The 22,422-nt window shown below is 32.9% G+C and overlaps 2 protein-coding genes across 3 annotated transcripts; one reads left to right on the top strand and one right to left on the bottom strand.

The window, feature by feature from the left end:
- The first annotated feature begins 4,503 nt into the window (after window positions 1-4,503).
- Window positions 4,504-5,862, top strand: LOC142229045 (uncharacterized). Of its 2 annotated transcripts, none has more exons than XM_075299584.1 (3): window positions 4,504-4,803; window positions 4,998-5,243; window positions 5,312-5,862. In XM_075299584.1, the coding sequence occupies exons 1-3, from the start codon at window positions 4,670-4,672 to the stop codon at window positions 5,814-5,816; spliced, it is 885 nt and encodes a 294-aa protein (XP_075155699.1). In that variant the 5' UTR covers window positions 4,504-4,669; the 3' UTR covers window positions 5,817-5,862. The 2 variants fall into 2 exon arrangements, with proteins under 2 accessions (XP_075155699.1, XP_075155698.1); XM_075299583.1 differs by having other exon boundaries at window positions 4,995-5,243.
- Window positions 5,863-6,928: 1,066 nt separating this feature from the next.
- On the bottom strand, window positions 6,929-7,905 carry MED8 (mediator complex subunit 8). Its single transcript, XM_075300830.1, has 2 exons — window positions 7,672-7,905; window positions 6,929-7,604 (listed from the first exon to the last, which is right to left on the bottom strand). The coding sequence occupies exons 1-2, from the start codon at window positions 7,834-7,836 to the stop codon at window positions 7,005-7,007; spliced, it is 765 nt and encodes a 254-aa protein (XP_075156945.1). The 5' UTR covers window positions 7,837-7,905; the 3' UTR covers window positions 6,929-7,004.
- Between the last annotated feature and the right edge of the window lie 14,517 nt (window positions 7,906-22,422).

Below are 22,422 nucleotides of genomic sequence, written 5' to 3'. Positions count from 1 at the left end.
GTCTGTCTGTCTGTCTGTCTGTCTGTTGATGTATTTTTGTGTGCAAAGTACAGCTCGCAGTTTTAGTCCGATTGTCCTAAAATTTGGTATAGGGTCCTGTTTCGGCTCAAAGACGATCCCTATTGATTTTGGAAAAAATCAGTTCAGATTTAGATATAGCTGCCATATATCATTTTCACCGATCTGGTCATAATTGGCGTGTATATCAACCTATCTTCCTCAAATTCCGTACATCCGAATATTTTATGAGTCTCGAAAAACTTGCAAAATATCAGCAAAATCGGTTCAGATTTCGATATAGCTCCCATATATAGCTTTCGCCCGATTTACACTCATTTGCCCACAGAGGCCAATTTTTTGCTCCGATTTAGTTGAAATTTTGCATAGAGAGTAGAATTAGCGTTGTAACTATGCGTGCCAAATTTGCTTGAAATCGGTTCAGATTTGGATATATCTCCCATATAAAGCTTTCGCCCGATTTACACTCATATGACCACAGAGGCCAATTTTTAACTCCGATTTAGTTGAAATTTCGCACAGGGAGTAGAATTAGCATTGTAGCTATGCGTGCCAAATTTGGTTGAAATCGGTTCAGATTTAGATATAGCTCCAATATATATGTTTTTCTGATTTCGACAAAAATGGTCAAAATACCAACATTTTCCTTATAAAATCGCTACTGCTTAGTCGAAAAGTTGTAAAAATGACTCTAATTTTCTTAAACTTCTAATACATATATATCGAGCGATAAATCATAAATAAACTTTTTCGAAGTTTCCTTAAAATTGCTTCAGATTTAAACGTTTCCCATATTTTTTTACTAACTTTGTGTTCCACCCTAGTGCATTATCCGACTTAAATTTTGAGTCTATAGATTTTGTAGAAGTCTATCAAATTCTTCCAGATCGAGTGATATTTAAATGTATGTATTTGGGACAAACCTTTATATATAGCCCCCGACACATTTGACGGATGTGATATGGTATCGAAAATTTAGATCTACAAAGTGGTGCAGGGTATAATATAGTCGGCCCCGCCCGACTTTAGACTTTCCTTACTGGTTTTTTACTAACATTGTGTTCCACCCTAGTGCATTAGCCGACTTAAATTTTGAGTCTATAGATTTTGTAGAATTCTATCGAATTCTTCCAGATCGAGTGATATTTAAATTTATGTATTTGGGACAAACCTTTATATATAGCCCCCAACACATTTGACGGATGGGATATGGTATCGAAGATTTAGATCTACAAAGTGGTGCAGGGTATAATATAGTCGGCCCCGCCCGACTTTAGACTTTCCTTACTGGTTTTTTCTTAACATTGTGTTTCATTCCAGGTCGTTAGCCGATTTCAATTTTAATTCTAGAGATTTTGTAGAAGTACAAAAAATTGTCTCCATTATAAGTATTTGTATCTGGAAATGCAAACCTTTATATAGCCCTCCCAGCGAATTTGATGTAGTTGAGATGGTAACACAAATATTGGTCTATACATGGTGGTGAAGGGTATAATATAGTCGGCCCCGCCCGACTTTAGACTTTACTTACTTGTTTTTATATTTTAATTTTATATTTTTATACTAATAAAAAAATAACATTAAATATGTTTTCTAGTTAATTAATAAAAAAACAGATTCGAAACAATAAAAATGTTTTAAACGTTAATTTCATTAAAAAATCGTGTTTTTTAAGCATTTGCAAAACGTGTATTTTAAGCATTTAGAAAACGTGTAATTACAATACTTAGAAAACATGTTTTGCAATCGTCTTTTAAATAAGGGTGCTTTTCGATTATAAAACGCTTTGATGTCTTTTGTAAGTGTCACAGCAAACGTTTCATAAGTGTTTCACTTACATTTGAACGCTTACAAAACGCTTATAATAATATGTAAATGCTTGCTGGGATAGAACATAAATGAAATGGTTGAATTATTATAACTTAAATTTTCCCAATCGACAAAAATGCATTTAAAATCGAAAATGGAATTACGCCTCGTCATTTTGACGAAGGATGACTGTCCAGGGGTAAACGGGTAAAACAATTTAAATATCCCGATTTTCCACGTAGCGCAGGCTATAACCTATTAAAAAAATAGATTGATCTGGTGCCAATATAACTATTGTTCGATATCACTACGCGAATTTATTTTTCTAATATTGGCCGCATTTATTATGTTGTATCTTGGCTGGTAGATGAAAGCAGCTGTAAATCGTCCATTTCTCCATAATTGCTTGGTTCGAAATGGATTTCTTTGTGCTAGATGGTGGATACTAACCTAATTTCAATCAACTAACATACCAATTTCAATCGTATCGAATAAAAATAAGCCATCAGAAGGATCAAGAAATTAAATTTTTAGATTGACTGTACATAAAACTATTTGATTATGACCCGATATAAATCAATTTGGATTTTGAAGTGAGAATACCAACATCTCACGCTTAGATCCAAGCAGATCAAAAAAAAAAAAAAAACCCCGTCCAGCAAGTTTCCAAATCTATCCGACATATCGGGACTATATCTAATTATACCCAGTACAGAACAAAGAGATCAATACTAAACCATACTCCATAGGACGTTGCGAATAATATAAAACTCTGAATCATAAGGAAACAAGTAAGTAAAGTCGAAAGTCGGGCGGGGCCGACTATATTACACCCTTCACCACTATGTAGATCAAAATTTGTGTTACCATCTCAACTCCCTCAAATTTGTTGGGGTTTATTATCAAGGTTTATATTCCCATATACAAATATTTATATATGAAACGATTTGGAGACAAGTTTTTGTACTTCTACAATATCGCTAGAAGCTAGAGCAATTTTGATACAATTGTACAAAACAACATTTATTATTTATCGGACGATACATACGTATTCGAGATATAGGACAATTTGAGTGATATTTAAAATTTTTGCTACTCAGCAGTGACGATTTTACAAGGAAATTGGTTAGATCTCGCCAAGATATGCGAATAATTTTGGCCTCCGTGGTCATTTGGGTGTCAATCGGGCGAATGATATATATGGAAGCTATATCTAAATCTGAACCAATTTCAACAAAATTTGGCACACTTAATGATACTATTAAACGTATTCCTTGTGCAAAATTTTAAAGAAATTAGGGCAAAACTCTGGCTTTTGAAGTCATATAAGTGCAAATCGGACGAAAAATATATATGGGAGCTATATCAAAATCTGAACCGATTTGCACCAAATTTGGCACACTTAACGATACTATTGAAAGTACTTGTTATGCCAAATTTGAAGCAACTCATGGCAAAACTCTGGCTTTTGAGGACATATATGTGCAAATCGGACGAAAGATATATATGAGCTATATCTAAATCTGAACCGATTTCAACCAAATTTGGCACACATTATGATACTATTAAACGTACTCCTTGTGCAAAATTTGAAGCAAATGAGGGCAAGGCTGTGGCTTTTGAAGTCATATAAGTGCAAATCGGACGAAAATCTGAACCGATTTCGCTGATAGTTTGTATATCTTACGAAATCTCTAAAGCATTCGGCTGCCCGAAATTTTTAGAAAATATGTTGATAAATACGTCAATTATGACGAGATTGATGATGTATATACATAGCAGCTATATCTAAATCTGAACCGATTTTTTTTTTCAAAAGCAATAGCGATTGTCTTTGAGTCAATGTAAAACTCTGTGCCAAATTTGAGGACGATCGGACTTAAACTGCGAGCTGTACTTTGCACACAAAATTACATATACAGACAGACGGACGGACAGACAGACAGACATCGCTAAATCGACTCAGAATTTAATTCTAAGACGATCGGTATACTAAACGATGGATCTCAGACTTTTCCTTCTTGGCGTTACATACAAATGCACAAACTTATTATACCCTGTACCACATTCGAACTAATGATGAAGTCAAAAATTCTAGAAATAATACTTTCTGCTATGTAATTGAACTTGCCACCTTTCTCATTTAAGACTAACGCATTTTGCGTACTGTAAGTTAATTTTTATTTTTGTATAAGTCCGTACCGCCAGTACATTTGCCTTTATTCCGGTATATTATACAATTGCTGCAGTATTTGCAGTAATTGTTGGTCAGTTTTGTGTTCCAATGCTGTCCATGATAGCACATTAATATCAGTTAATACTTCCATTGTCTTCCGACTCTCCCTGAATACGTTCTCGATTTCCAAAGATTTCATTTGAAGTAAAAAATCTACACCCAAAGAAATTTCTTATTAGTAGAAACAGCAGAAAAGTTTGGAGAAATAGGCAAAACTCTCACTATTTGCTAAAATAGCAAACTCTGTGTGTTATTTTGTAAGCTCGATTACACTGAAGCATGTTTTAGTTTGACTGAAACAAAGAAAAAAGTTAGCTGTGGATACGATGGCTTCTCATTGCCTATTTGAGACTGATTTCCCAATTCAGTTATTAATCATACGTTTTTCCATTATCATGTATTTATACACAGAACCTTTAATTTAAACAGCTTTTGAAACTTAAGTCAATATTTGTCAATTAAAAAAGGTTTTAAAACTAAAAGCAAAAAATATTACAAATATATTTTTAATTCGTTTAATCACAAATTAATAGAAAAACTAACATCATAGATTCATCATCACTTATCGAAAACTTGAATTAGTTTCAATTTCTGCAAGAACAACAAATGGCATTTAATACTCCCAGATATGCTGAAAACGGTGGTGGTGAATCCGTACGTAGTACATTTTCATCACCATTCAATAATAGTGAAGAATCTAATCTGACTAGTCGTAGTTTAGACCCCAATGTCAGTTTAAAGTAAGTATTGAGTACAAGGTTGGAAACTACCTATACAAAATTGAATTCAATGGGTAATTTCGATTGGTTTGAGTGGGACATTTAGATTTAGATCAAACTGCGACACGTTAAGCCTTAGGTCGTCTTTCTTAGATTTAATATTAGTTTTGAAATATAAAATATATTTAAAGATTTTTAATTTCATGTTAAAGTAGACATACCGATGTTCCGAAATATTTGGATAAGAGATGCCAGTCGTGTAATGAAATTTATGGAAGTGGAAAAAACTCTATACAAATACCGGATAATAAAAGCGATATAGTTCCACCATTGGATTTGAAATCGGAAGAAAATTACCCCAACGGAGGCGATTGTACATTTTCATATCGTAAACATTGGGAAAATGCAAAAATAGAAAGAAAACCTGAAGAGGCATACGAGACATGGCTCTCGGCTAAAAAGTATAGAATAGAATAACCATTTATTTTGCATCTTTAACTTGCAATTTCTTTTTTGATTTTTCCAAAAGAAAACATTTGTCTATCCAAGCTGCCCGTCGTAGAGAAATCGAAGAACAAAAACGTCAAGAATTAGAAGAAAGGAAACGGTTGTCTCAAGAAAAGTATAATCAGTGGCTGCAAAATAAAGCAAAGCTGCAAAAAAAGGTGACTACACAACTCAATGAGAGATCTTGTGAACAAAAGTCGAAGAATACTGAAAAAGTCCTTTATTGTGAACTAAACAATGAAGAGATAAAGTCTCACTTAGACGAATGGGAGCGTACCAAGCGTTTGCAAGAAGAACGTCGTCGTTTGAAAAAACAAGAACAGGAGCAGAGGCGACGTGAGGTGGAAGAACAACGACGTCGAGCTGCAGCAGAAGCCTGGGAGAAGTGGTTAGCGGAAGCTGCCAAGAAACCAAAGCCGGTTCCTTTGAATCGTGGCATATACACTTTACGAGGAACAGTATCAAATATTTTTGTAAATCCTAATGAATGGAAACCGATATTGTCTGGCGAAAAGGGAGATCATTGATTTGTGAAAGATTTGTAGATCTTGAAATAAATGTTATGGAAAACAACTTGATTCATTGTCTTCGTCTATTTATAATTGGTTTCAGTGCAATAAATATTCATGGCGATTCACGAAAATTCTCCTCACTATAAAACATGCACAGTGCAACACAAAAAATCCAAACAAAAAATCACTTATCTCAGTCGAAAGTACTCGATGAGAGAAGAAAAAGTAATATCTGGATTTTGCTAGATTGGTTGCCGGTCAGATGAATTTGGCATATACTACAAAGTTGTTCATAATTTTATAGACTACATTTCTTCCACCGACTGTTTGGTAAAATTTTCAACAGTTTTGAGAATGAAGATGAAAATTTTCCAACTTAATATATTCAGCTTAGGTTAGGTTAGGTGGCAGCCTGATGTATCGGGCTCACTTAGACTATTCAGTCCATTGTGATACCACATTGGTTAACTTCATTCATATTCAGTTTAATATATTAATATTGTTGGTCGAGTTAAGAGCTACAACTTTAATGAATACCTCAAAAATTAATTCACAGCATTTTTCGAGCTATGGTCATACGAAAATTGCAAAAAGTGCTCAAAATCAAATTTGGCGACAAAAATTTAGAGGTTCATAAAATACAAACGGCAACCCATCTGGCAAAATCCAGAAATTACTTTTCTCCTCTCATTGAGTACTTTCGGCTGGGATAAATGATTTTTTGTTTGGAGACAAAAAGTTGAATTTTGCGTCACAGTGATATTATAACACGGTGGTCTGTTTCTTAAATTGGCATCTGTTCTTCTTTCATGTCTATTATGAGAGTCACAGTGCAATAATGGCCTGTTTATGGGTTCTATCCCAGTGTCACCCAAAATATAAAACGTGTTTTGGAGATAGTTCATGTCATGTGTACCATCATTGTTCAGTATGAAATTTCTAGGAAGTAGGATAATAATTCCTTTGCTTTATATTACAATGTTGTTAAGATTTAGGACTAACTGCAGCAAATGACGATATATTTATTCAATTTTGGTTCGTTAGTAACAAGATTTCATTACTCTGTGAGTCCATTTGCCCAGTGGACGAACAATTTCACCATGATATTTCGCAAATTGCAACAAATCTATATTCTACATAATTTATTATAAACATATATCTTATTATAATACACGATTACTATATTAGGTGCAATGCAACAGTCTATCGTTGGAAAGGATGCACTTGCATGGCAGATTTAATATTTGTCTTTATAGCTGATGGGGCTTTTCCCAATTGGCTCACACCGCCAGGGCTTACAGAACTCATTGGTGCCGGAGGACGGATTGCCGGTGGCACCATCATACTTCCAGGGCCACCTCCAGGTACTGGCATGGGCATTCCCAATTTTAATCCTTTACCCATTCCAACGGCTGCCACCAATGCATTGGTTTCGGCCACACTACTTGTCTGTTGTATTCCAGCCCTTGAAGATGATTCAATGTCCCATTCTTCACGTTTTTTACTCACCATATCCAAGATATGCGAGACCACTTTATTGTGTTGGGCCACTTGTTTTACGGCAGCCTCTGCCGAGAGATTTGCAGCCTTTTGTTCATTTTGCAACATTTTTTGTTCGGCAATAGGATCTGGTTTTGTACGCAAGTAATCTGGAACAATATCATGTGAAAAAACCGGCACCCTTCCTTGCGTCATATTAAGAAGGAGTTCATCACGTTCGGGTGATAACATGAGTGGCAGAACAGTGCGATTTCGTAGTGGCGGGCACATTTCCTTTGATAAGATTTTGGAAAGGCTAGTAAGCTATTAAACATAATACCAACTATGTAAAAAAGTTGAACCCATTATTATTTCACATAATTCTACGTACATGGCTAGAAATCAAGGCAAAGTTATCCAGAAATGTGGGCCAATTGATGAATTCATATTCAGTTTCCAATTTATGTACCATTGCACCAATAGAGATCTTTAAATCATTGAGACGGGTTTGCACTGCATCCAAGGTCATATCTAGTTGTTTTTCTTCTCGAGACATCTTGGGTAAAAGTTTTATGTGCTTGACTCTTCAAAAATTAAAAATAATAATAAACAAATTGCTCCACAGGGATGATTAATCTGGCATTTCGTGCAATACTGTTTTAGTCATAGCTGCAATACTAAATAAACGCATTTTCGCTTGCGGAGAATAGAGTCGAAATATACTCGACGGCGTTCGAATAATTGGCGGCCCAAAGGAATGCTAAAACACAATGATGCCAATTTGGTGCTTTTAACAACAAATTTAGAGCTTTTTGATTCCCAAAAAGCACCAAATTGCCTTTTTAGTGCCTATTCAAAAAAAGCACTAACTTGGTACTTTGTGGCGTTTTTATTTAGTGCTTTTTTTAAGTTGAGCAATATTGACGACAACTTTTCATAAAAAATTCTGATTAGACTGTCGAAAGCTTAAGAAACTCAATTATATTGCAAAATATAGAAATTGATTTTTACCCTACCAGCATTTCAAAGTTCCATTTCATCTTCATCGCTACCACAGACTCGTAAGTGACACTACAACAATCGCCAACTGTGATGGGGAAGCGTATCAAAAAGTACAAAATGTACATGAAAGTATTTTGCCATCACTATTGTTACAAGAGCCATTTTATATTTTGTGAAACACCAAGCGCAACTAGCTTATTATAATTTATTTAAATAAAAACGAGAATGAAGTGCTGAAAACATAGTTATTTCGCTCAAAATTGTGAAACGTATATTGGTGAACAATTTTCGATTTTCCAAATGGAATAAAGTGATAGTTTTTCACATATTTTTCCAGACATCGAGAATAAAAACGCTTGCTACTTGTATCTTAACATCAGGGCTGTTTTCTTTTAGCACTGGATGCAACATTTGTATGTGTTATCCAGAACATCGTTGCACTGGTTTTCTATCCAGAACATATCATCAGTGCAAGTCGCGCCGATGTTGCCAGATTGTATTTTGATAAAGTGACGCTTCATCGATTCACAATAGCAATTTATTGTGACTAATTTATCGAAAAACATGAAATTCAAAGTGGTACGGTGTCATAAATAATCGCAGCAGTAAATATTTATTATTAATTGGGGCATTTCATACATTAAAAATGCAAGATTTCACTTCTTTTCTGTAATTGTTTTTAAACAGCTGATGACAGTGTTGCATATTTTTGGAGATGTCCTAGATAAATGAAAACTCTGTTTTCTTTTAGTCCTTCACGGCCTAGGGTATCCAGTGCTAAAAGAAAACAGTCCTATCATTCTTTTATTAATGCAAAAAATTATGTTAAATTTGATGTGATAGTCGTATAAATGTTATATTTACAAGAATATATAAATGTTTAATCCAATTAATAAACATCTAAACAATCGTGTTTTACTCAACCACAATGATTCTTAGTTTGAAGGGGCTCTTATTGGCGTCGTTCTAAACTTATCTAAAAAGGCACCTAATAATTGCACTCATGCGATTCTTTTTTGTAGTAACTTGGCGTGGTACAACTTCTCAATAGTGACGGCGCTTTTGCGAGGAGTTTTGGATATCGTATACGACTGTTTTCGACGTGGTGGGGATTCTCAGAAGCGCCGTCAAAATCAAAAAATGTTGGCAGGGTTAAATTCATAAAATCACTCATAATTGAAATAAGAAATAGACTCCCTGCAAATATTAATATTTGCAAATTTAATGTAGACAAATTTTTTTTCTCCTCTGAAAAAACATAATTTGACATTCGAAAGTCAAAATAGTATTCATTAACAAATAAAGGGTGATTTGTTAAGAGCTTGATAACTTTTTTTTTAAAAAAAACGCATAAAATTTGCAAAATCTCATCGGTTCTTTATTTGAAACGTTAGATTGGTCCATGACATTTACTTTTTGAAGATAATTTCATTTAAATGTTGACCGCGGCTGCGTCTTAGGTGGTCCATTCGGAAAGTCCAATTTTGGGCAACTTTTTCGAGCATTTCGGCCGGAATAGCCCGAATTTCTTCGGAAATGTTGTCTTCCAAAGCTGGAATAGTTGCTGGCTTATTTCTGTAGACTTTAGACTTGACGTAGCCCCACAAAAAATAGTCTAAAGGCGTCAAATCGCATGATCTTGGTGGCCAACTTACCGGTCCATTTCTTGAGATGAATTGTTCTCCGAAGTTTTCCCTCAAAATGGCCATAGAATCGCGAGCTGTGTGGCATGTAGCGCCATCTTGTTGAAACCACATGTCAACCAAGTTCAGTTCTTCCATTTTTGGCAACAAAAAGTTTGTTAGCATCGAATGATAGCGATCGCCATTCACCGTAACATTGCGTCCAACAGCATCTTTGAAAAAATACGGTCCAATGATTCCACCAGCGTACAAACCACACCAAACAGTGCATTTTTCGGGATGCATGGGCAGTTCTTGAACGGCTTCTGGTTGCTCTTCACTCCAAATGCGGCAATTTTGCTTATTTACGTAGCCATTCAACCAGAAATGAGCCTCATCGCTGAACAAAATTTGTCGATAAAAAAGCGGATTTTCTGCCAACTTTTCTAGGGCCCATTCACTGAAAATTCGACGTTGTGGCAGATCGTAAGTCTATTCATGATGAAATGTCAAAGCATACTGAGCATCTTTCTCTTTGACACCATGTCTGAAATCCCACGTGATCTGTCAAATACTAATGCATGAAAATCCTAACCTCAAAAGAATCACCCTTTATAAAGCTGTACATAAATACATAGATAAAATTAAATATGCTTCAAATCAAATGAATACCCAGAAGTTCTAAACTACATCTTTGGATGTTTTAGTAGCACATTCAATTTTAGCTGGCTGGAGTAGTTTTTATGGTGGGAACTAGTATGTTACAATTTATAATATATTTCTGGTGCTTTTTGGCCTTCGGGAGTTGGCATCACTGAGATTTAGATATCAAGCAAGAGAGATTCTCTTTTAAATTTCATAGTTTGATTCAGGGATGTAAAATACAATTTTTAAGAAAGTACAAAATAGGTATTTTCTTTTACTTTTCACCCTTTAGACTGAATTTTAAAGAAAATAAAATTTTGTTTGTCAACTCCTCAATTTTAAATATTTTTTTTAGTTTCATATCCGCTTACTTATTTTTTTAGTTTCATATCCGCTTACTTCATGGTACTTAATAAATTTTCTGTAGATAAATAAAAATAAAAATTTGACAAAATTTTGATAAAATTTTCTATAGAAATAAAATTTTGACCAAACAGAAATAAACTTTTGACAAAATTTTTGATAGATATAAAATTTTTACCAAATTTTCTATAAAAATTAAATTTTGATAAAAATTTCTATAAAAATAAAATTTAGACAAAATTTTCTATGGAAAAAAAAGTTTGACAAAATATTCTATAAAAAAAAATGTTGACTACATTTTTTACAGAAACAAAATTTTGTTAAAATTTTCTATAGAAATAAAATGTTGACAAAATTTTCTAAAGAAATAAAATTTTGACAAAATTGACTATAGAAATAAAATTTTGACAAAATTGACTATAGAAATAAAATTTTGACAAAATTATCTATAGATATACAATTTTGACAAAATTTTCTATAGTTCTATAGAAAATTTTGTCAAAATTGTATATCTATAGATAATTTTGTCAAAATTTTTTTCTGTAGAAAATTTTGTCAAAATTTTATTTCTATAGTCAATTTTGTCAAAATTTTATTTCTAAATAACATTTTTACAAAATTTTCTATAGAATTAAAATTTGACAAAATTTTACATACAAAAAAAATTTTTTTGACAAAATTTTCTATAAAATTTTGAGAACATTTTCTATACAAATAAAATGTTGACAAAATTTTCTATAGAAATAAAATTTTGACAAAATTTTCTATAGATATAAAATTTTGACAAAATTTTCTATATAAAAAAATTTTACAAATTTTCTACCGAAATAAAATTTTGACAAAATTTTCTATAGAAGTAAAATTTTGACAAAAGTTTCTATAAAAATAAAATTTTTAAAATAGTGTCTATAAAAAGATTTTTAAAATTGTCTATAGAAATACAATTTTGATAACATTTTCTATAGAAATAAAATGTTGACAAAAATAAAATTTTGACAACATTTTCCAGAAGAAAAAATTTTGACAACATTTTTTGTAGAAATAACATTTTGACAAAACTTTCCGAAGAAATAAATTTTTGCAAAATAATATTTTTGGTAGTTTTTGGTAAGATTTTCTTTTGTTGGTAGATTATTTTTCGAGGTTCGACCGTGACTGTAATGGTTCACATTATTTTAGTACACAATCGATAACTTCTTATCTAGAGAGTGTTCGTGTGGAAGCGTAATATACACAGAAAAAAATTTCCGTAGTTAAACTAACGCTAAATTTAACTTATTTTTATTGAAAAATAAATTATTTGCTTGTAGTTAAATTTTCTTATTTTTATCGAAATTTTCCACAGCTTAATGAAATCTTACTTTTTTTAAGTATGTCTCAAAAATTTTATGAACTAAACGTGAGTATAAAGTTCAATGACCGTACACATAAGTTCAATATGAACTAAAGCAAAAGAAGATTTTCGTACGATTCCCAAAAAAAGTAAGAATGAACTACTGTATGGTTAAAATGGTCATGATTTGGCGCCAATGATTTTCTTCTTTACTTTTAGATAATTTTTTCTTCTATGGGATGATGTAATTTCGTGAACTGCAGTTAAAAAGTACAACAGGGCATTAAAATTTCCTGGTTTTAACAACGCTTTGTGGAAATCTCAAAATGTGGAGTAAAATTTAGTTCAATTTTCATGCGAGGTAGTTCATTCTTCCTATAAAACAGTTCATTTTTTTTCGGTGTAGAATCGCATGCATTTTTCGACTAAAACAATCTTGAAACTCAAAAAAAAAAAAATGTGTTTTTGACTATAGTTTTTACAAAATCGATAGTTTCTTCTCGCATGAACTTGTCTGTTTTGCCAAATTTGTAAAAGACTATTAGCAAATAAGTTTGTTAAAGACTTTCTCAAAATATTAAAATATTTTGTGAAAACCATTATTCCATCTGATATCAGCTCAAAATGTCTACGCGAAAGGTACTAAATTATTCGCGAGGGTATTACGGTACTGGCCACGGAGAAAAAAATATTGAAAAAAGAACTCCCTGGTTTGATTGGTTTTTTCATTGTTTTGTTCGTGATCATTTTTAACTTCTCTCTGGCTCAATAAGATTTAAATTAAACAGAGCGAGAGCTAAGAATTTTTTGGAGGGAAATTTGTTTTTAATGGAAGAGATTTCAAGATAAATAGTTTAAATTGGGGATTTAAGACGAAAGCGTATTGATTTGGGAACAATTGGTAGACAAATACATACTGATAACACTGAGTGGAACCGATTCTTACACTCCCTCTCTATGATTGGTTTTTATTATTTTCGTGTTAAGTTTTAACTTCTCTCTTAGACCCCTTCAGTTTAACTATGGCGAATACTATCCCATTAAGATTTTAATTTAAGAGAGTGAGAGTTAAGAATTTTTGGCGGGAAATTTGTTGCATGAGATCAGTGTTGCCAGGTAATTTTTGATTCTTCCCCCCAAATCTTAAGAAGAAAACCACTAAATTGGTCTAGACGTTTTTCAAAAACCCCCAAAAAATTTAAGTATGTTAAAAGTACAAAAAGAGACCCAAAATTTCGTTAAAAATCCTGTAGTGATACACTATAAAAATTAAATTTAACACAAATATATAAACTGAAAGAAGATTTTTTCTGAGGAACAAAATTTTAGACAAAATAAATTTTTTATGCTAAAAATTTTCCTTTGAAGTAAATAAAAATCATTAGATAAATTCATTACACCCCTTGTCACAAATTCGGGTTCGATTCCTGCTTCAACAGAACACCAAAAAGTAACACCTCAGTAATGCTGGTGACATTTCTGAGGGTTTCAACGCTTTTCTAAATGGTTGCACTGCAATGTGGAACGCCGTTCGTACTCGGCTATAAAAAGGAGGTCCCTAAGTGAGTCTAAGGAGGTCCCTAAGTGAGTCTAAGTGAGCCTGATACATCGGGCCGCCACCTAACCTAACTTTGTTTTTAATTGTATCAAATATTAAAAATGGCCCTTCAACAGATGCGTTTAAAAAAGAATGTCATTGCATACTTGCTTGTATTTAAGAATATGGGTTGACTTCCCTTATTTTTTTCTCAAAATTCATGCCAGAATTGTTCCAAATTTTGTTGAGAAATGCTCCACTTTATAAGATCGAAGATATTTTCTTTTACCCCCAAAAATCCCCCCAAATAAATGTTACCCCTAAAAATCCCCCTAAACGTGTAAAAAACCCCTAAATTTGGGGGGAAAACCCCCAACCTGGCAACACTGCATGATATGAAGGATGGCGAGGGAACACAAGATAAGTGGAGTACATACTCATTAGATAAAGTGGACACTCGACTTACGCCAACAATTGTATGTATAATAAACAAATTAAAGTACAAAAAGTGAACTTACCAGCCTTTATTGATTGCTTATAAGCCTATACATGTGAAAATTGGTGGAAGGGATGATGTAATAATTCGAAACACACTAAACACTTTTTAATATAAATAAATAAAGCACACAAAAGTTTGACCAAATATTGCACTTTACTCCTAAATGATCGTAACACATAAAACCAACTGAACTACACAAGAGCAAGAATTAAACTGCTAGTGTGGTTGTTTGCAGTGCTGCCGCTACTACTTCAATCGAAGTATTTTGCTTCATTTTCACAAAATTTACTTCGTCACTCCTTCTTTCAAAAATCTGCTTCACTTTTTGTTCTGCTTCAAATTTTTAAATTTTTCCCCATAGTACCTAATTGCTTTTCCTATTCCTTTAATTACGATGAACATAGGTTAATAAATCATTGAATTATTAACCAATGTGGACCAATTTTTGCATAGTTGTTAGAGACCATATGCTTACACCATGTACCAAATTTCAGCCAGATCGGATGAATTTGGTTTTCTTAGAGGCTCCGCAAGCCAAATCGGGGGATCAGTTAATATGGGGGCTATATATAATTATGGACCTATGTGGACCAATTTGTGCATGGTTGTTAGAGATCATATGCTGAAGCCATGTACCACATTTCAGCTGGATCGGATGAAATTTGCTTCTCTTAGAGTCCCCGCAAGCCAAATTTGGGGGTCCGTTTATATGGGGGCTATACGTAAAAGTGGACCGATATGGCCCATTTGCAATACCATCCGACCTACATCAATAACAACTACTTGTGCCAAGTTTCAAGTCGATAGATTCTTTCGTTCGGAAGTTAGCGTTTTTCAACAGACGGACGGACGGACATGCTCAGATCGACTCAGAATTTCACCACGACCCAGAATATATATACTTTATGGGGTCTTAGAGCAATATTTCGATGTGTTACAAACGGAATGACAAAGTTAATATACCCCCCATCCTATGGTGGAGGGTATAATAAAATGATTTCTATTGTTTGTTTTCAAAAATGTATGCTACTTCAATTTTATTCAATCTACTCCACTTTTTTCCAAAATCTACTTCACTCAATTTGTCACTAGCGGCAGCACTGGTTGTTTGGTTGCAAAATAAAACCTGTTGAGCAAAGAGAGAAATCCAAATACTCACCACTTTACACTCAATCATAATGGAAACGGAAACTCAATCAGCTTTAAATAGATAGCGAGCAAGAGAGATTCCGTTTCCATCGGCTTGAGTTGAGAATTGGCATTTTTTCTTTCTCTCTCTCTCGCTTTCTTCGGGCAATGGTTCACATTTTGATATCCAACAACCAAACAGTTCGGCTTGTGACCTTGCCTAGTCCAAAGACAATAAACTTAAGGCTTGCGTCATACCAAATGTTGCATTTACCATGTTAGTTCCATACATGTTTGTATTTTTTTATTTGTTTTTCGTTTTTATTTTTTAAATGAAAAACTTAATTTTCTTAATGAAGCAATGTTAAATTTTAGGCAACAACAAAAAATTACGTCGTATACACGTTCGGTTCGAGTATGAAACTAATACGGTAAATTGTTCGATCTCCTCAGTAGCTAATTTCCTATCAAAGACAATAAACTTGAGGAAGATAGGAAATTGGCTTGCGTCATACCAAATGTTGCATTTACCATGTTAGTTCCATACATGTTTGTAAATTTTATTTTTTTTTTCGTTTTTATTTTTTAAATGAAAAACTTAATTTTCTTAATGAAACAATGTGCAATTTTGGGCAACAACAAAAAATTATATTTTCCCCTTTATGGAAACTTATTTCGTGTACTTAATTTCTTTTTATTTGCATTTTAATGCTATGTCAATACTTGTCGTATACGCGTTTGGTTCGAGTATGAAACTAACACGGTAAATGGTTTGATCTCCTCAGTAGCCAATTTCCTATCTTCCTAGAGTTTATTGTCTTTGTTTCCTATCTTCCTAGAGTTTATTGTCTTTGGCCTAGTCCACTTGTTTGTCGTGTTGCATTCATTTTGGGAATAAAGTGATTTCTTGTATGCAAATTGTTTATGACTAAGAATTGTAATAGTTGATGTGTTTATTTTGAAATTATTATTTCATACCATGATCAGTTCATCCAAAGATTATCTGAAATAACAAGATGTCTATATGCTTCCTCTTTTTTCCAATAGACTCATGAGTTTAGGTCCATACATGTATGAGAGAGTTGGAAAAAATGGGTATGATGTTACGAATCTAAAAAAGAAAAGAAAATGAAGAATTTTCAATTTGGTTAATAGGCCTGTTTCTGCACTCTTTTTCCATTCAACATTTATGGCAAAAGAAATTACTTCAAGTAAATTGTGTTTATTTTTATTTTGTTGTGTCTTTATTGGTACTGTATCTTTACAAATTGCATTGCCATACAAGACATAATGACTAATATGGTTTATTTATAATTATATGATTATAAAAATGGCAATTTTAACGGCTAAACTGGAACTTAATACCCACTTTAAGTAATTAAATCATTAAGAGATGTCTATTATGCTCCCTGGTGTTCTTTCTGCGTTAAGTTTTCTACAGTTTTTCTGAGAAAATAGGAATTTTTACTTTACAGTTTTAATTTTGGAAACACGCCCGTAGTAGCGGCCAATTCAAAATGTTTCCCTTTTTAACTTCTTTATTTGTCAATTGTTGTTTTTTTAACTCTTTTTGTTCGTGGTTTTGTCTAAACGAAAAATTTTAGAGTCACAAATTATTATACATTATTGGTCCCCCGAACTCAGCTATTTAGACACATGATTGTTACGAATACAATTTTAAAGAGGAATTGGAGAAAATGTTGCAAAGAAACCTTCCAACAAGCAAAATAGATAACGAACGTGTGTGAACCTAAAGTCGTGCACTTTTATCTATTCAAGAACAAGAGGCAATTTGGACATCTTGTTATAATTACAAAGTCTTTGAGTTCATCCCTTACATAAGTATCGGGTTATAAAAAGTTAATGAAGATCTGTAAGTTTGTTATTTTTTCTTTTTTCATGTTAGTATACTCGTATGAAGGCTGTTTTTTTTATTTATTACTTAATTGATTTATCTGACCTTCCCTTAATTTATCTACTTCTTTAAGAGTTTTTGTCGTATATTTCTCTGCTCATAATTAAGGTTTCCGCCAGAGCTGCCAATAAAATTTCAAGAAAAAAATCGTCGCTTTTTTCAGAAAAAATCGTTAAATCGGCATATGCATTTTAAAAATCGTCCAAAATCAGCATTTTAAATAACATTAAAAGAAAATATATGTTTTTGTTAAAATTAATGCAAAAGTATTTATTTCGTATAAAAAAAAGAAAGTTAACATGAACAACTATGAATTTCAATATAAAAAATCATAACGTATTCATGTTTGTATAAAAAACTAAAACAACCCAATAAACACAGGATGAGCGTTTTTCAAATGCAACAACTTTTCAGTTTGAGGGTAAATATAATTTTCAACATAAATTCAACTTGACTTGAAATAGCTCATCTTCAATACATCTCCAAATTGTTTGCGAATTACTTCCAATTTGCCAAAATGTTGACGAAATCTTTGAAAAGTTGTTGAAGATAATATGAGAAAACTTTGACAAAACACTACCCTAAAATGCAACGAAAAAACCATGTGGTTTTCAATACTTATTTGTGCAACGAAGTTCGTGGTCAATTGCAAGAAATAAAAAATGGAAAATTTTAGACAAATAACCAAATAGTTTATAAAAATAGGTAAGTGAAAATAAAAAATGAAATAAAACTTTAAGGAAGTCACTAAATGTATATCTCTTTGCAGAAAACTAAAATTATGGATTCTACGTTCTTGAAAACATTAAAAAGCTGACCGATGAAAAAATGGTGGTCAATTAACTGGAACAAATAGTTTATAATAATTGGTACGTCAATATGAAAAATTAAATCAACACTTTAGAGAAGTCACTAAATTTAAATCTCTTTGCAGAAAACCCAAATCTTTGGATGCTACATTCTTGCAAACATTAAGAAGCTGACCAATGAAAAATGAGTGGCTTATCGACAAGAAAAAGTTTCCAGAAACATTACAAGTGCAACCAATTAAAATTGTTAAAAACAACAAATTGTTGAAATCAACAACTTCTGGATGAAAATGGGCATCACATCGTCAGTTTAATTCATATGCTATTATCAGTTTAAAATGGATATTTTGTGAATTCCTTCTGCTGGAAATCAATTCTAACACGCGGTCCAGTACGTTCCTAATTTCAAATTGCCCGCTTGTTAATAAATTTTAATGCTGTTTTATGACGCCAAAAGGAAGGAAAAATAATTATCAATGCAAAAGTGTTTACTAATAATGTTTAAGATATTTAAAGTTTTGTTGTTTTTTTTTTGTTCTTATTTGTTGATATGTTTAATAAGATTATTATTTATCAATTGGTATTGTAGTGTATTATGTAGTGGAGTGTATTATTATATATTTTATTTTGATGAAAATGAATAAATTATACAAAATTCATAGAATTTTGGCTTTGACTTTCAATTTGAAGTGGGGATATCATTCATACAAATTTAGGTTGAAAAGTATTTGCAACGATGTTAATTTTGAATTTGACTCGCATCGAAAATTGTTTGACAAATTATAGAGTAGCGATGCATTTCAATTTGAGGATAACACTTGAGATATTATTGCTAATGTGTTGAATTTCACTGTTGAGGGTAATGTCTGTTTTTTGTTGAGAACGCGATTTTCTCAACAATTTCTCAACTTGAATATTACCCTAATCCTTTGAAAAAATGTTTGAAAAATTGTTGAAATTTAGCATTTTTTAAACGTTTGTGTTTATTGGGAAATAACATTTTTATTCAATGCTATTCTATGCAATTCAAACAATAACATAAAAATTAAATTTTCTTAAATATAGTTACTAGTTCGGTAATATTTTTATTGAAAATAAAAAAGTTCTATCCTTAGCCAGATCATTAAGATTTGCGTATAACTCTAAAGAAAAAGATCCGTGATTTCCAAAACGTGTAATTGTTCGGATTCCGGTCGCAATTATTAATCAATTTTGATGAAATTTGGTTCATGGCGTTTTTTTTTTGCACAAGAACGAACACTATTTAATTTAGAAAATTCGGATCAAATTTAGATATTGTCCCTATATATATGTATCACCCGATTTCAACATATAGGGACGTATTGCGCAAAGAAAGCAAAATTTATTAACTTGGAATTTTTCTATCTGACAACTGTCAAATGTAGTCTCTCTCCGTCTCCTTTTGCTGTATTTTCTGTGTAAACGAACGATTTCCAGTAAGATTTTCGAAATGAGCTAATATCGTCATTTTCGAGGCAAAATCGGAAAATTAACATTTGTTATTTTTTGAGTAAAAAATCGTCAAAATGCGGATAAATCGGCAAAATTGGCATTGGATTCCGCTAAAAAATACTTTTTCTCTGTATACCCCTTAATATTTTACTGAGCTTGTAAAAGATTACTCCACTAATAGTTATGCATCTATTTTTTTTTTCTGGTTTTTATACCCTCCACCATAGGATGGGGGTATATTAACTTTGTCATTCCGTTTGTAACACATCGAAATATTGTTCTAAGACCCATAAAGTATATATATATTCGGGGTCGTGGTGAAATTCTAAGTCGATCTGAGCATGTCCTTCCGTCCGTCTGTTGAAATCACGCTAACTTCCGAACGAAACAGGCTATCGACTTGAAACTTGACACAAGTAGTTGTTATTGATGTAGGTCAAATGGTATTGCAAATGGGCCATATCGGTCCACTTTTACGTATAGCCCCCATATAAACCGATCCCCCGATTTGGCTTGCGAGGCCTCTAAGAGAAGCAAATTTCATCCGATCCGGCTGAAATTTGGTATACGGTGTTAGTATATGGCCTCTAACAACAATGCAAAAATTGGTCCACATCGGTCCATAATTATATATAGCCCCCATATAAACCGATCCCCCGATTTGGCTTGCGAGGCCTCTAAGAGAAGCAAATTTCATCCGATCCGGCTGAAATTTGGTACATGGTATTAGTATATAGTCTCTAAAAACCATGTACAAATTGGTCCACATCGGTCCATAATTATATATAGCCCCCATATAAACCGTTCCCCCGATTTGGCTTGCGAGACCTCTAAGAGAAGCAAATTTCATCCAATCCGGCTGAAATTTGGTGCATGGTGTTAGTATATGGTCTCTAACAACCATGCAAAAATTGGTCCACATCGGTCCATAATTATATATAGCCCCCATATAAACCGATCCCCCGATTTGGCTTGCGAGTCCTCTAAGAGAAGCAAATTTCATCCGATCCGGCTGAAATTTGGTACATGGTGTTAGTATATGATCTCTAACAACCATGCAAAAATTGGTCCACATCGGTCCATAATTATATATAGCCCCCATATAAACTGATCACCAGATTTGACCTCCGGAGCCTCTTGTAAGATCAAAATTCATCTGATTCAGTTGAAATTTGGTACGTGGTGTTAATATATGACCTCAAACTCCCATGCAAAAATTGGTCGAAATCGGTCCATAAATATATATAGGCCCCATATAAACCGATCCCCAGATTTGACCTCCAGAGCCCCTTGGAAAAGCAAAATTCTTCCCATTCGGTTGAAATTTGGTACGTGATGTTAGTATATGGTATCCAACAACCATGCAGGAATTGGTTCCTATCAGCCCATAATTATATATAGCTCCCATATAAACCGATCCCCAGATTTGACCTCCGGTGCCTTTTGGAGAAGCAAAATTCATACGATCTGCTTGAAATTTGGTACGTGGTGATCGTATATGATATTTAACAACCATGCCAAAAGTGGTCCATATTAGTCCATAATCATATATAGCCCCATATAAACCGATCCCGAGATTTGGTTTTGGAGCCTCTTGGAGGAGCAAATTTCATCTGAGTGAGTTGAAATTTGGTACATTGTACTAGTATATGGTCGTTAACAACCATGCCTAACTAGGTTCATATCGGTCTATAGTTATATATATCCCTCAGATAAATCGATTTCCAATTACACAAAAATTTGTCCATATCAAGTTCATAATTGTATATAGCCCCCATATAAGCGACCCCCAATTTCAATTCTGGCTCTACGTACCGTGCAAAAAGTCCATATCGATTCGTAATTATTTGAAGACTTAACTATACATAACTTTTTTGTCTAATATATACCACGTATGGACTAACTCACAATTTAGAAAACGATGTTAAGAAGTTTTAAGATACCACAACCCTAGTATTTCGATTGTGGATGACAGTCTTTCGTAGAAGTTTCTACGCAATCCATGGTGGAGGGTACATAAGATTCGGCCTGGCCGAACTTATGGCCGTATATACTTGTTAATTTCTAAAATATTATGAAAAAGATATTGCAATGAATTGGCGCCAATGATTTCTTCTTTACTTTTACGTTATGTTTGCTTTTAGAATGAACAATTTCTTGAATGGTAGCAACGCATTATAAAAATCTAAAACAATAGAATGCAATTTAGTTCAATTTCAATTTCTTCCATAAAACAATTTATTGTTTTTCTCTACACCAAAAAAAATCCGTAGTTAAACTAACGCCGAATTTAACTTATTTGTATCGGAAAAAATATTTGTTTGTAGGTAAATTTTATTACTTTTTTTTCGAAATTTTCAATAGCCCAACGCAATTTTTCTTTTTTAAAGTATGTCTCAAACATTGTATGAACTAAACGTGGGTATAAAGTGCAATGACCGTACACATTAGTTCAATATGAACTAAAGCAAAAGAAAATTTTCCTACGATTCCAAAAAATAGTTAGAATGAACTACTGTAAGATTAAAATGGTCATGATTTGGCGCCAATGATTTTTTTCTTTACTTTTACTTCATTTTTTCAATGATAGGGTGTAATTTCGTAAGTCGCACGACGTATTTCATTCTTGCTATAAGACTGTTTACTTTTTTGATGTACCAAATTCCCAATATCATCTTGTTGTATCCAAAAGTCTGTAAGCTTTATTATTTTGGAATCGTAATTTCTATATTTAAAAAAGAGAAAGACATTATGGTTTTTATAGGTTAGGTGGCAGCCCGATGTATCAGGCTCACTTAGACTATTCAGTCCATTGT

Source organism: Haematobia irritans, chromosome 3, assembly GCF_050003625.1.
Source record: "Haematobia irritans isolate KBUSLIRL chromosome 3, ASM5000362v1, whole genome shotgun sequence".
NCBI classification, from domain to species: domain Eukaryota; kingdom Metazoa; phylum Arthropoda; class Insecta; order Diptera; family Muscidae; genus Haematobia; species Haematobia irritans.
The sequence above is the reverse complement of the archived record's forward strand: the minus strand, read 5'-3'. Positions and strand labels throughout refer to the sequence as shown.

Coding starts and splice junctions, on each gene's coding strand:
- LOC142229045 (XM_075299583.1), top strand. CDS start 4,670: ATGGCATTTAATACTCCCAGATATGCTGAAAACGGTGGTGGTGAATCC. Junction 4,804..4,994: donor GACCCCAATGTCAGTTTAAA/GTAAGTATTGAG, acceptor TTCATGTTAAAG/TAGACATACCGATGTTCCGA. Junction 5,244..5,311: donor ACATGGCTCTCGGCTAAAAA/GTATAGAATAGA, acceptor TTTTTCCAAAAG/AAAACATTTGTCTATCCAAG.
- MED8 (XM_075300830.1), bottom strand. CDS start 7,836: ATGTCTCGAGAAGAAAAACAACTAGATATGACCTTGGATGCAGTGCAA. Junction 7,605..7,671: donor TTGCCTTGATTTCTAGCCAT/GTACGTAGAATT, acceptor TATGTTTAATAG/CTTACTAGCCTTTCCAAAAT.